Source organism: Neofelis nebulosa, chromosome 13 (assembly GCF_028018385.1).
Source record: "Neofelis nebulosa isolate mNeoNeb1 chromosome 13, mNeoNeb1.pri, whole genome shotgun sequence".
Classification (NCBI taxonomy): Eukaryota; Metazoa; Chordata; class Mammalia; order Carnivora; family Felidae; genus Neofelis; species Neofelis nebulosa.
The window spans coordinates 87,364,101-87,379,015 of NC_080794.1; the positions used below are offsets into that span (position 1 = coordinate 87,364,101).

General features: G+C 49.8%; 1 protein-coding gene across 4 annotated transcripts in view; it reads left to right on the forward strand.

Moving 5' to 3' along the window:
* Positions 1–14,915, forward strand: part of DOCK1 (dedicator of cytokinesis 1) — a 528,588-nt gene that overhangs the window by 392,479 nt on the left and 121,194 nt on the right. The window contains exon 30 of one of the 4 annotated variants that reach the window (XM_058698108.1): positions 1,562–1,790. The exons of the other annotated variants lie outside the window; for them this stretch is intronic. Coding sequence (XP_058554091.1) covers positions 1,562–1,775 — 214 coding nt within the window. The 3' untranslated portion in view covers positions 1,776–1,790. Of the gene's footprint in view, positions 1–1,561; positions 1,791–14,915 lie in introns of those variants that run through there. 4 annotated transcript variants of the gene reach the window in all.

Here is a 14,915-nt window from a genome sequence, read left to right on the forward strand (position 1 = left end):
AGGAGCCTGGGACTCTGCATTTCCGGCAAGTTTCCAGGGGCGTCCACGACAGCTCTTCTAGGGTCCACCCTTAGAGGAGCGCACCCCTGGTCCCTCCGTGCTGATGGCAAACCAGGTATAAGTCGTCCTTTACCGAGCACCTCCCATGTCTACCTGTGAGGAAGAGGGAGCTGACCCCTCCCCGGTTGGCATACTGTCCTGAGTGTTTGCCATTCCTCCCTGGAGGAGGGACTTTCTGTGTCTTTTCAGTGAGGTCCGTTCCCTTGTTGTATTATCCTCAGTGAAGGGAAAGAGGGTTCGGGGACTTCCTGAAATGATTTAAATTATTGTCTCCTTCCCAACTTCCCTTCGGGCCTGAGTCATCCTTAGGCCTTTTCTCAGGTGTCCTGGGCCTTCTCACTCTGCAAGAGGTGGTCTCGGATTTTCTCTGGATATTTGGGATGGTTTTGCAGTTTTACAACCCGTGATGATCAACCAATCTTATTTCATCTTGCCCAGTGCTTCTGGCACCCACAGCAGATACGGCTTTACCAAGTTTACAATGCAAAAAGGAGGCCAATTAGCCTGCCGTTCACTCACCTAGAAAAGTAGCCAGTGGAGATCAGCAGTAATGGGCATCTTGGTCGCGTACCAAAATCCGTGTGCTGAGAATAACAAAGCAGTGTGCTGAGCCCTTCCTGTGTCATAAGGACGTCGACTGTGTGTGTGTGTGTGTGTGTGTGTGTGTGTGTGTGTTTCATTAAAAAAAAAAAAAAATTACTTCTAATTCTGACACGGTACCTAAAACTTAAAATGAACCATCTTAAACATTTTTACGTGTACAGTTCACTAGCATTACCAATATTCATATTGTTGTTCCCAAACATTTTTTATCTCATAAAATTGAAACTTTTCCCCCATTAAACACTAGCTTCCCATTTTCTTCTCCCCCCAGCCCCCGGTATCCACTATGCTACTTTTTTTTTTCTGTGAATTTGACTACCTTAGATATCTCCTAGAAGTGGAATCATACTGTATGTGTCCTTTTGTGATCAGTTCATTTCACTGAGTGCAACATCCTAAGGTTCAGGCATATTGTAGCAGGTGTAGGTATTTCCTTCCTTTTTAAGACGGAATGATGCTCTGTTGTGCGGATGGACCACGTTTTCTTTGTCTGTTCATCCACTGATGGACAGTTGGGTGGTTTCCATTCTTTAGCTGTCGTGAATAACGCTGCTGTGAACAGGAGTGTGCAAATGCTGTGTGTGACCCTGTTTTTAATTTTGCGGGGGGGGGGGGGGGGTTTCCCTCTAAGTGGGACTGTTGGATCTCGGTCATTCTATTTTTACTTTTCAAGGAACAGCCATTATGCTTTTTATATCACTTATCACATTTTACAGCCCCAGCAGTGGTGCACAGAGGTTCCAGTCTCTCTACAAGTGCTCACCAACACTTGTTTTTTTCTTCCTTTTTTTTATAGTAGACATCCTAATGGGCGTGAGGTCTGCTTTACTTTGTTTCTTATTTATTGGCTTCCCATTATACTCCTCGCACAACTCCTCAGTCTGTACTCATTTTACAGACAGAGTCTCTGGGGCGCTAAGGTACTTGTCCCAGGTCACAGAAGCAGGAATGGAGCTGACCACGGGTCTCTCATTTTTGTCCTCGTGCAGCCTGCTGGCGGTGCTGGCCCCAGGAGTCCACTAGGATGTGAACCTAAGGAGACTTCGAAGGGCCTAAAAGGACAGTCATCTGTTGACTGCTCAAGTTTGAGTTGTTTAAAGCCAAGAAAATGAGGGGCGCCTGGGTGGCTCAGTGGGTGAAGCATCCGACTTTGGCTCAGGCCATGATCTCATGGTTGGTGGGTTCAAGCCCCGCGTTGGGCTCTGTGCTGATAGCTCGGAGTCTGGAGCCTGCTTCGGATTCCTTGTCTCCCTCTCTCTCCCCCTCCCCTGCTCACACGCTCTCTGTCTCCTCCTCAAAAAAATAAATAAACATTAAAAAAATTTTTTTTAGGTCAGGAAAATGACCAACGACGTCTCCGAAATCCCCCTATGTCATCAGAGCCTTTGTCAAAGGAAATACTGCCTCCTCAAGTAAAGGAGGTCATTTCTCGTTGCCTGATGTTGTCAGGGGTTTGCCTGGGACCTAATCCTGCTCTTTCAGGTCTCGATCCACACCCACCCTCTATCCTGTCCAGTCTTGACCACTCCCTTTTTGGCCTCCCTCCCCCTACCTTCCTCTAGCCCTCTTGCCCCTAATCTTCTCTAGCTTCCCTTTGGAGATGCCTGCCAGTGCCGTTCTTGAGACCCATTCACCTATGGGCAGGGGGACCTAATCTGGAACTAAAGACCCAGCCTGGCATCTCCTGGACCCTCGACCCCCATGGGCTCCCATCTGCGTGGTTCTGAGTTGGTACATGTTCGCATTCGGCTTCACTCCGCTTCCTTATCTCTGTCACAGGAACTTGGCGCTCTCACCCGCCCACAATCAAGGACCCCTTCCTTGTCTCGGGCTTCCGTCCATTCTTCCCTTCTACCCTGTGCGTGTCCAAGCCGTCCATGCATATCTGCATTCCATCTGGGTCTGTGTGTGTGTGTGTGTGTGTGTGTGTGTGTGTGTGTGTGAGAGAGAGAGAGAGAGAGAGAGAGAGAGATGTTTATAGAGCAGCTCCTTGTGATGTACACAATTGATTTGTTTTGTGAAGAGGTGTTGTGCAGAATAGATTTTATGTGGTAGTGTTTGGAGCTTTGCACCCTCTAAAGAAAATAACATTTCATGCCCACAGATATCGAAATTGGAAATATTTCTCTTGACTTAAAAGCATCTTGTACACACCTGTTTTTGCACTTGGGATGATGAGCCTGCTGACGATCTGAAATTCCTTCAGGGGCCTGGGTCATTGTACTGATGACCGTTTTCAGTGCATCCTGAAAACCAGAAAAGGCAGACCACAGAAATGCTCTCCTTGGGACTGAGAATGTTTTGAGGTGGTGACATTGTGGGTATGGGTGTGTGTTTGCCTTGATAGACCATTTTTCTCACAATGAGCCAAAGGAAGGAAACAAGAATGACAAAAGGCCCAAGCCGACAGCCACTTAGAAATGAATGATGGTTCGTCGCGGGGGGTTCTGGACGAGCTGTGGACAAGCTTTGCCTGCTGACTTCTGAGATGAACATCACACTGGTGTTGGGGAAAGTCCAAAACATTTTTAGCAACTTACATTATACATGAGTTTCGTTCAGTTGTGAGTTATTCTGAATGCTCTCTGGCCCCAAAGCTGCTGCCCCTGTAAGTAATTTTGAGTACATGTGTATATGTAGGCAAAGCCACATGTTTTCTGTCTCCGTTAGGTTTCTGTTGAAAACTAGGAATCACGATGTGACAAAATCCCATTACTCTCAAATGGAGAGGGGCCACCTGGGCCACAGGAGGACCTCGAGGGAGGCTGGCTTTCGGTCTCCCTATATTCCTCTTGGAAATGGCTATGAGGGCAGGAACCTTGTCTGTCTCACGTGGAAGTTCCTGTATGTGGGAGCCCTGGGCGGGTTCACCCCTCCTAGGACTGGCAGAGGGGCTCGGCACTGGCATTTATGAACACACACACACACACACTCTACGAGCTTGTTGTGTTTAGAAGGCATGTGCTGTCTCTACTTTGCGCATTGGGGATTCAGAGATGAAATATTTGGATTCTGCTTTTAAGACAGTTGCTACTCAGATGGGCAGATAGACCCAGGTAAGCAGTGTAGACAATCGTGGTCATGATACAGTGATTACATAGTATGTGAAGCAGAGAAGCAGGCCCTCCGTCCCCAACCAGTGGGTCCTGGGCTTACAGTTTTTCTCGGCCAGCTCTTTTTCCCTGATGCTGGTATGGTTATCCACTTGGCACAGGGGAGAGCTGTCCCCTCATCCATGTGAGGACTGGGGTGGTGGTGGCAGGGAATGTTGGCAAGGGAAAAATAACTCTAAACGTACATGTAGATTCATCCATCATGGCAACCCTGTTCTCCAGCCTGCTAAAAGTAGATGTGAAAGAGCCCACGCAAATGAACCTGCTATGGGCTGAATTAAGCACCTTCCTCCCAAATTCATTTGTTGAAATCCTAATCCCCGATACCTTCCGAATGGGACTGTATTTGGACATAAGGCCTTTACAGTGATAATTACAGTTAAAATGAGATCATTAGAGTGAACCCTAACCCAATATGATGGATGTCCTTTGGAGAGGAGTGGATTAGGGTACAGGTGTTCACAGAGGGAAGATCACACGAGGACACAGGGAAAAGGCGGCCATCCATCCACACGCCAAAGAGAGAGGCCTCAGGAGAAACCAACCTGGCTGCCCCCCGATCGTGATTTCCAGCCTCCAGAACTGTGAGACAAGAATGTGCTGTGTAAGCCCTTCCCGTGATAGGACTTGGTCATGGTGGCCCCAGCAGATTGATAGGGCGGCCCTGTTATCTTCATCCGTTATGAGGGCTGCCGCTGGAGTCCCATGATTGAATTTCAGTGTGCCACGTGGCCTTCTGTGCCAGGCGCGGACAGGCATTTGTGTCTCCTCTCTTGCTTAGACTCTGGGGGAAAGGCCAATGATGGACTCTATGGATGCAATGGTGAAACTCCATGATACTGGTTAGAAGGTAGGAGGCAGGTATTGAATTCTTGTTTTTAGAAATCAAAATTGTGTTGAAGACAGGTAGAAAAAGCCACCTGTGTTCTGTTTGGCTTTGTTTTTGATTCATTTGGAATAGAGCATTAAAAACGCAAAAGGCTTTGCTTCCTTTCTTCTTGCCGTTTCCTATTTGAAAGTACTGTGTTTGGGTTGTTATTTTTGTGATACTTGGGCTTTTGTTTTTTTTTGGACTGTTGGTGATTTGGGCCAAGAAAGATAGCATTTTGCTCCAAAGATTAGTGGTACCAAGATAACTGAAGCTGGGCCTAGGGAACAGCATCATCCTCCAGAGAAACTGAAACAGAGATGGGGAGCTGCTCTCCCCTCGCGTCCGCCCTCCCTGCAGCCCTACCCCGAATGCACCTGCCTGGTGCACTTGGCAGACGGACTTGGAAACCAAGAACAAAGACCCCTGACCACCCCTGGCTAGCCACGAAAACCATGTCGGCATGGAACGTAGAAATTCCCCTTAAATAATGAAGTGTGTTGTCTTAAATCCTGTTCCCTGCTGTCATTAGCTAAAACAAGCTGATGCTTCTATGTACATTCTTGTATCCTTTTCCTGGATGATTTCCCAACATTTGACAGACCTTAGTAAAGCTATTTTGAGACTTTGCTGACAGTTTTTCTGGGCCCACACTATGTATTTCAGCCATTTCAGTCTTAACTCTGTGACCTCATTAAATGTGTATTTTTGTATGAGCCTGTGGGTATGGGTACAGTGACACACACTGTGTTCTTATTCAAGAATCCCAAGTTAAAAACAACCCTGCTCTTTTTTCTGCACTCTCTGTGCATCTGAGTTTGGCCCCAGAGAGAAAGGCTTGGTCCACTACAACCTTCTTACAAAAAAAGCATGGAAACGATGTGTGTGTGTGTGTGTGTTTTTCCCTACAATTTCTAAAATTTCCTATAATATGGAACCCTTTGACCTGTTGAAATCATACAGCTTTTTCTCTCTTCAGTTGCCTTGCCATGTTCATAGAGGTAATTGCCAAACATCCAACCCGGATCCAGGCGTCTTGATCTGTACACAGGGTACTGATCCCCCTGATGTAACTAATAATTAAGGAAGTGACAGTGTGTTCTGGAGAATGCATGTTGTCCAGGGTAGGAGCTCTGGATTCTAGATCAAGTTCACTCATCGGTGATGGCAAGAAGGTAATTCACTCAAACCACCTTGTGCTGCGCCTTCCGGGTTGGCCGTTTAACACGATAACCTGTCTCAGAGCCATCTCGTGGGGTTTGGATAGTTGGAGTGATGAATCTGGCACGCTTTGAAAATCTTGCATGAAGCCTTTCCAACTCTCGAACATGCCTGCATATTCTGCGTGCCACTCACACGTGGCTGGGGGTGCCTTTCCTGCTCCGCGTGTTCCTGGAGGACGCCTGAGTTCTTATGTGGACGCCTCAAGGCGTTTGAGCAACAGCGGCCACCGTGTGGAGACGCACTCAGTAGTCACCACCAGCAGAGTTGGCTGCCGTTCTAGCACCCGCAGGCTCTGCCTTGGCTGTCAGACCATGAGGAGCACAGCAGCCTTCGAGCCGTTAGACTGAAGGCAGACAGGACCTCTAACGTGCCTCGGTATCTGGGGCAAGGACCCCGCTCAGCGGTTCATAACCTTGCTCTTCTCCCACCTTCAAGTAGAAGTGTATATAAGGACACAACTGGAAACTGACTCGCTAAATTCAACGATATGCAGATTTTACGTAAACGAGCTTGGGGATCGTTCTCATGGCAACGTTTGGTCATTCTTGCTCTGCTCAAGTGTTTCCTGCATGCCTACTAATGGACCGCTAGCTGCTGGGGATGAACGTGAGCAAAAGCAGAGGTGGGGCAGAGGTGGAGCCTACAGGCAGGAAGCTGAGAGTCCCAGGGGAGACGCGGGACACTGCTCACACTACCAAAGGAGAGAGCATCCGCTGACTGACGCAGCCCAAGCACTCTGCCCGAGAGGCACATGGGTCTGTAGGCGCGTGTTTTGGGGGACTAGCGGGTCGGAGAAGGCCGGGAAGGGAAACAGTTGGAAGGAGCTAGCCAGGTGTTTCGGGGAAGGAAGCAGACGCCCTCCAGCGAGAGGGAACTCCCCTTGTGAGTGGGAAGCACTGAGAAAAGGTCAGTGGAACCTAGTACTGCGTTCATCCTAACAGTTCACGTGTCAGGCCCCCAAGGCCACCTTTCATCAACACTTTCCCTCCTACCCCTTCCAGCTAGAATGACGCTCACCACGCTTTGGCCTCAACATGGTGCTATCCTCTCATTTTGTAAGGTATTTGACTATTTGCATACATTTGTGCCAGGCCCCGTTGTAGACAGAGACAGCTACTGTTGACTGAGACCAACGGGGCCCCTGCCTTCGTGGAGTTTGCCTTCTGCTTGGGCGACAGACAGCTCAGATGACAATCCAGCAAGCGTAGGACAAGTCTGCATAGCATCAGTGATCTGAAACAGACATGGCAAGGGCCGGAGAGTGCCTGCTGGCTGCGTTGCTCCTGGTGGGGAGGTGAGGATACCTTCCTCGGAGGGTGGGCATGGGTGTCCTCAACCTGGATGCTGACATGACCTTGCCAAGGGTCCCCCTCTCGGGCTCACTGCTACCTGCCTCCTCTCCACCCACAAAACTCAAGCTTCCCCAGGGACAGGGGAGGGAGGAAAAGCGAACTAAGAAATGAAAAGGGACAAAACCAACAGAGATCGCCAAAAGCATGTGGTGCGAACACTGATCACATCAGTAAGAAAATTGTTTCCATCCCTGATTTGCTTTTCCTTTAAATAGGACATTCAGTCATAGCTTCACCATAAAATTGATTTATTGTGTGGAAATAATTTCCGTAGCAGGGGAACTAATTTGATTGTGTAGCATAAAGAAAATGTATGTGGGACAATAGGGAAGAATAGAGCCAAAATGAATCCAATATATTTTAATCTCTGCAATACAGATTATATTTTCAATTAAGAAGCTCAACTTGCGTGTGTTCGGCTGGCGGGAGCTTCCCGGAGCACTTTCTGTGTGTGTTTATGGGTAATAAGTCGCTTAGCATTAAGAAGGTAGACAATCATTAGCCCATGATCACCCAATTGCTTCCGTTAATAGCAAAGTCAATGCGCATCGTCGCCATGGCCCCATTCGGGTGTAAGAAGTGGAGTAACGTGGAGAATGGAACAGTTGTGTTGGCAAATGTGAGAGAGCTAGACAGAACAAGGAAATCCTCTCTTCCATCCCCTTCCACCCAAGCAGTGCCTGGGTCCCTCTAATCGTGGTCAGAGGGGAAGGTAGCCTTTGGATCATCACTGCCAGGCCCTCTGGAAGCGGACGGAGTATGGCCTTGTGTCTGTGTGGCTTTGTCTAAGGACCTAAGGATCATGGGCTTTGCAGCAGACTTTCGTCATGGCTCCATGGCTCGTTTCCACATTTCTTGGTATTGCTCACCACCTCTCAGCCTCCTGGACTCCTGGACTCCTCGGCAAAGGGGAAGTGAGGACGCCAGCCCTGTCTGCTTTTCTTGGATCCCGTTTAATCTTAAGTCCAACCCACGAGGTGGAGCCATCATCGTTCATATTTTATAGGCAGTAGAATCGGATTTTTTTTCTTAAAATGTTTATTTTATTTGTTTTGAGAGAGAGAGAAAGAGAGAGCAAGCGGGGGAGGGGCGGAGAGAGAGAATCCCAAGCAGGCTCTGCGCGGTCACCGTGGAGCCTGGCGCGGGGCTTGAACTCACGAACCGTGAGATCCTGAGTTGCAGCCAAGATCAAGAGTTGCAGCCACACAGGTGCCCCGAATCAGGCTTTTTGTACAAGAGTAGATAAGAGTAGATAAGGCAACAGCCAGCACCCTCCTGTACCTAGCCTGAGCTCACGGCTTCTCTTTCTGCCTCCAGGTAGGCGTCTACTGAGCAGAAGACTCTGGGGCCTGGCTCTGGAGACTCTCACTTTGACCACCTCCGCTCTTTAGCACAGACATACGATTGGGAGAAGTGCAGTGAAGAAATAAAGGGGTCATAAAAAAAAAAAAAAAAAAAAAAAAAAAAAACAAGGAATCTGGCAGGGAGAGCAGAGGCAGATGTGGAGTTTGTGTTTTTTTGTTTTTTTGTTTTTTCTCTTTTTTTTAAATAATCTATTTCGAGCCTTTCCAGAAGGCTGGCTGGGTAGGCTGGGGCCATGGACACACACGGGCCGGTGCAGCCAGAGAGCAGTTGTGTAAGTGGCACGAGATGCCCAGGGCTCCCTCCTGCGCAGCCACATGGCTGCGATCCCATCAGGTCTGATAGCATCAAATCAGACACCGTGGAGCGGGACGAAGGCCTGGAAATGAGGTCAGAGCCGCGAAGGGGGCCGGGGATTGTGAACCAGAGGCAACCTGAGAAATGGGCCCAAGGCTGAGGGTGTAAGCAGCAGGTATAAGGAGCCTAAAACCAGGACGTGGGAAGCTCAGTGAAGGGGAGGAGAACCATGATGTCAAATCCCAGGTTCAAACTCGGGGACCCTGGGATCCTTTGGGCATTCATTTGTTCTAGAATGAATTTATGGAGCAGCCCCCTGTGGTATGGAAACGAGTCAGACCCAGGCCCAGCCCACAGGAACCCTGCACCTCTGCCCTCCCTTGTCCCCTCCCCTCCACCCCCTCCCCACCCCAGTCTCCTTCAGGGGTTCATCCTCTCCTGCCCAGAAGAACTGCTAGAGTTCCCCAAGTCTCTATGTTTGGCCTTCCTCTTTAAAAATCTTTTCTTATTCTAAAATTTCTCTTCCATGGACTCTCATCCATTCCTCAAGGATTTGTTTATACGTGAACTCAGATCCGGCTTCAAATATACATCCCACCGTTGACCTTTTGTCTGCTCCCCGACCTGGCTGACCCCCGGGGTCCTGGGTCTCACTCCTGGCGGGGCACTCTGAGCACACTCCCCACGTCCGTAAAGACCGCTGGGGATGGCCCCGGCCTTCCGTCTTGCTGTTCTGCCCAGTCATCCTCCCAGACCGAATTCAGCCCATCACCCTTTCCCAACCCGTATACGTCCCAGCACAGTGTGGGCGCCCCGTCTTGATAAAGATGAGTAGGCTGAGGATGAGGCAATGGGAGGTGGGCCCAAACATAATTTTAAGCCATAGGTTGGCAAACTGTGATCTGTGGGCCAGAGTGGTCCTGCCACTGGTCGTTGTTGTTGTTTGTGACCCACAAGCTACGGATGGATGTTGCATTTTCAAAGGGTTGAAAACAAAAAGTCAAGAAGAAGACGATCTCATGACACGCAAAAAGGACATGAAAGTCAAATTTCAGTGTCCATAAATAAAGTTTTATTGGCACAGAGCCATTTCCCCGCTCATTTGATTTTTCCCTTTGGCCATTGTTGCTGTAACAGCAGGATGGGATCGTTGCTACTGAGACCATATGGCTGCAGGGCCTAACTTATTTACTGTTTGCTCTTTACAGAAGAAGGTTGCCGATCCCTGGTCTAAACCATTTAGTGTAGAAAGTGCCATGTCTGTGATGGGCAGTTATTCACATGGAGCTATCAGTAATCAATAATCGATAATTCTGATGTTAACCGGGAACCCATAAAGTACAGGATGGTATGAAGAACACAGAAGGCGGCTTACCTGTAGGGTCTGCCTTCCAGGAGGTGGGGTCATTGCCATGGAAGGAATAGTGGAAAACAGAAACCCTTGGGAATTAACTCCGGCGGCTGTAGCAGGAGACACGCACCGTAATGATACCTCGGATCACTAAAGGTGTTCTGGTTGCCAGATCGCTTGGTTATTTCAGTGTCGTAGGCAGAATAAGAGTCCCCCAGCGGGGTCCGTCCCGCATCCCCAGATCCTGGCAGTAATGATGTCACAGGGCAAGGGGTCACCTTTTACAGTTGCAGATGGACTGTGAGAAGCCAGAAAAGGCAAAAACATGGAAGCCTCTGGAACCTTCTCTAGAGCCTCCAGAAGCAGTGTAGCCCTCCTGACACTTCAGTTTTAGCCCAGGCTGTCCCATTCTGGACGTCTGACCACCAGAGCTGTAAGATAATGCATCTGGGTTGTTTTAAGCCACCAAATTATAGTAACTAACATGTTACAGCAGCCGTAAGAAGCTAGTACACTCAGGAATATCACTTTTGAATTTCCTACTTAAAAAAAAAAAAATGCCAGGAGGTCCCTGTGTGGCTCAGTTGGTTAAACATCCAACTCTTGGTTTCAGCTGAGGTCATGATCTCACGGTTTGTGAGTTCGAGCCCTGTGTTGGGCTCTACGCTGACAGTGCGGAGCCTGCTTGGGATTCTCTCCCTCTCTCTCTCTCTCTCTCTCTGCCTCCCTCTCTCTCTTTCTCTCTCAAAATAAATAAACATTTAAAAACAAAACATACACCCGCTAGGACTCCTTCTGGCCTCCCTTGTGTCGTTCACACGTCAGCTTGACTTTCCCTGTCCTTGGCCTTCCCGCTTTCCAACCTGTGTCAGGCAGGGGTCCGGGATTCCAGGCGAGGGCCACTTACGGCCCCGAGAATAAATCAGCACAAAGCTGGAGTGCTGCACCTTCCTCTTGATTTAACTTGACGTTTGTGGACTGTGTTCTAAATGGCAGTTTCATAGAGATTTTCTTTATCTCGATGCAAAAAAGTCATTAGACTCATCGCAGTTATAAATTTCTGATGCTGCTTAACACTTTAGGCAAGTGGGACCACTCAGCCTGGAGAACTGAGAAGGGCGTTTATTTTGCTGAACCCCCCCCCCCCCCCGTTCTTGACAAAGCTCTGCCCTCCTCTCTGCAGAGTTCCCTGGCCCCCTTCGGCCCTCTGTCCCCCTTGATGGTGTCCTGCTCACAGCGGGGGCAGGGCTTGGCGGTGCGGAAGGCCGAGCAGAGAAAATGGTCAGTGGCGCGGCCTGTGCCTGGCCCTCGATGAGGATTTCCCTGGTGCCCTTCACAGTCTTTTGCAAATTCAAGGTGCTCCAGATGTCATTGGGCCATTGCACATTAGAGTCCCAAGAATCCCAAAGAATAATCAAGTCAAACATTTACAGCGAGAACTGCAGTCACTTCCCATAGGTAGAAAGTTCCCCCTCCAGGGTGCCTGGGTGGCTCAGTCAGATAAGCGTCTGACTCTTGACTTTGGCTCAGGCCATGATCTTACCATTCGTGAGTTCGAGCCCCACGTCGGGCTCTGTGCTGCTGACAGTGCAGAACCTGCTTGGAACTCTCTCTCTCTCCCCCACTCCCTGCCCTCCCCCCCTCTCTGCCCTCCCCCCAAGAAAAAGTCAAGTCCCATCTCCTCCACCATCCCCTCTCTCCAAGCCCATTCTCTCCCCGGCCTTGCCGCACGCGCGGATGTGAAGTCTGCACAGACTTTCCCGCTGACCTTCTGGAGTTCTGTGGCCCCGCCTGCCCTGTGGTGCTGCTGGTCCAGCGTGCCGGCTCCTGTTTGCTGGGAAGGCTGGAGGCGTGACCTTGCCCCAGCCACCCTGCCAAGCGGGTAGGTGATGTGCTGCCGAGGCGTCCGCTCCCACGTGCGCTCTCCCTCCTCGCCTGCGTTCTGGCCTCTCCGCAAGGGCCCCTGCGGTGGGGGCCGGCTCGCCCATGGGTGCTGTGGGGCTCCCGCAAAGCGCACGTATTTCCTTTCAGCCCATTGTGCTAAAACGAAGCCAGGCTGTTTCAACTGTCTTCCTTGACAGTATCTTCTCAACCCGAATATGTCATGTATAAGGGGTGCTTCCGTGGTGACACCAGGCAGCTCAGTTACCTGCGGGGGCTTCCCAGGGGAGGGTGCCTGAGCCCACACACCAGCCTCCACCTTCACGCCCTGTGACCAGGGCGTGACAGGTATGGCTTCCTTTTGCCGCTCCGCATCTTCCGGCCGGGCCACATGCCCCATGGATGCTCCGGGTCCCGCCTGCCCGTCACAGCGCGTGGAGGAGGAGTGCACCCGGGAGCCCCTCGCCCGGCAGGCTCCCACAGAACTGCTTATGTGTCAGCCCTCCTGTCCTCCTGTGTGGCGAGCAGCACCTGCTTTCCCCCTGCCGCGCATTTCAGCACTCATCTGCTGTCCGCTGTTTCTCGGGCTGCTGGGTGGGGTCAGGGTCAACTGTGAAATACGCCACGGTGTGTCTGACTCCTGCGCAGTCCCTCCAAGGTGAGGTATGGCGGCAGAGGTGAAAAGAGCCGCAGTCGTAGGAAGGGCGCCGCTCACACAAAGCTGGTTTGTGATCCTTGAGGAGGCGGGAGAGGTCCTCGGCTCTCCCCGGCTTGGCTGTGTGTTGTCACCGCATCAGGAGGCATCAGGAAAACAAAGGTACTTAAGGACATTGGGAAGTGTAATGTAGATGCTGACGGAGAGGAGATCCTTGTGGGAAGAGATCGCTGCTTCTGATGCCTTCAACCCCTGGCTCTGAAATGACAAAGAGATGGGCTGAGCAGAAATAACCCATCTCAAATTCGGTTGACAGCCTCGCGCCAGCCACATCTCCTGGGACACGTGAAGCGGCCCTAACTGTCATCTGCCTGTCATCTCATACTTGCCGTTAATTGGTCATTCATTAAACAGCATGCCAATATGGGAATTCAGAAGTGCCTGGGAAGTTTATTTCCTGAGGGGCAGCTCCAGCAGACGGCACGTGTCCGGCCCCCACTGGGGCCCCAGGTGGGGCTGGAGACTCATGCGTGTGTCATCCCACGGACGGCCCATTTTGCGGATGTGGACTTGGTCCAGTCCAGCGACAAGTCACATGTCTGTAAGCGGGAGAGCCACGCTGTTGGGAACTGGCCAAAGGCAAGTCTTAGGGTTTGTTTTATTGATTTATTTTTTTGAGATCTTGTTAGTTGCGCCTCATTAAAAATGGTGAAACTTACCTGTTCTCTTTGCTACCAGCTTATAATGAAGGAAAGTCTCAGATCAAAGTCCATCACTCCGACAGTTATGAAGAAACACTTCTTCACCAACTGGTACATTCACGAAGCCCCACCCCTCTGTAATTTTAGGTGCTGGGAGAATATTCCGGAGACAAGATTCGTTGAAGCGTATAGTCATCATCAGGCAACAGGGTCCTCAAAACCAATGACATAACACTAGAACACAGGCTCAGGCTTTAGACACTGTCACTCGACACCCAGTCTCCTTGGATCCTTAGGGGAGAGTCCCTAAAATGCTTCAGTTCATCCATGTACCTTTCTATTATCCGGTAAACTCATTATGAGGGCACAAATTTCACACACAAAAAAATTTCTGGGTTGTGGTTATTTTTTTTTTTTTTTTTTTAGTTTTTAATGTTTATTTTTGAGAGAGAGAAATAGAGAGACACACAGCGCAAGCGGGAAAGGGGCAGAGAGAGAGGGGAGACACAGAATCCGAAGCAGGCTCCAGGCTCCGAGCCGTCAGCACAGAGCCCAATGCGGGGCTCGAACGCATGAACTGCGAGATCATGACCTGAGCCAAAGTCAGACACTTAACCGAATGAGCCACCCAGGCGCCCCAAAAGAAAATAATTTTTGACCATTTTTATTCTCATGTTTCTACTTTGGATCAAGATAAGGAGAGCCAAAGCCCTCCTCTGGAATGTGGTTTTCTGATTAGAAGTTAGCAGCCCAGGTGCCTCGCTCAGTCGGTTAAGTGTCTCACTCTTGTCTTGTCTTGTCTTGTCTTGTCTTGTCCTGTCTTTTCTTGTCTTTTCTTGTCTTGCCTTGTCTTGTCTTTTCTTGTCTTTACCTGTTTTGACAGAGAGTGTGTGTGTGAGCAGGAGAGGGGCAGAGAGAGAATCTCAAGCAAGCTCTGCACGGTCAACATGGAGCCCGACACAGGGCTCAAACTCATGAACTGTGTGAACATGACCTGAGCCAAAACCAAGAGTCAGACATTTAACCCACTAGCCACCCAGGCGTCCCAAGCATCTGACTCTTGATTTCAGCTCGGGTCATAATCTTGAGGTTCATGGATTTAAGCCCCGCATTGGGGTCTGCACTGATGTCACAGAGCCTGCTTGGGATTCTCTCTCTCTCTCCCTCTATCTCTTCCCACTGCCCACCACCAAGCTTCTCTCTCTCTCTCTCTCTCTCTCTCTCTCTCTCTCAGAATAAATATTTTTTTAAAAAGTCAGCAGCCAACTGATTTCTAGTGGATGCCTTAAACTCGTGTTCTCTGAAGTGCTTGAGAGAGGTTTACAGACCTCATAACACATACATGGTGCTTACTATTTGCAGGAAAGCTCCAGATTTGTGGAACATTCCAGGCACCGCACACATTTTAGCTCATTGAATCTTCACCACCTAGCGAGTAGATGTACTCT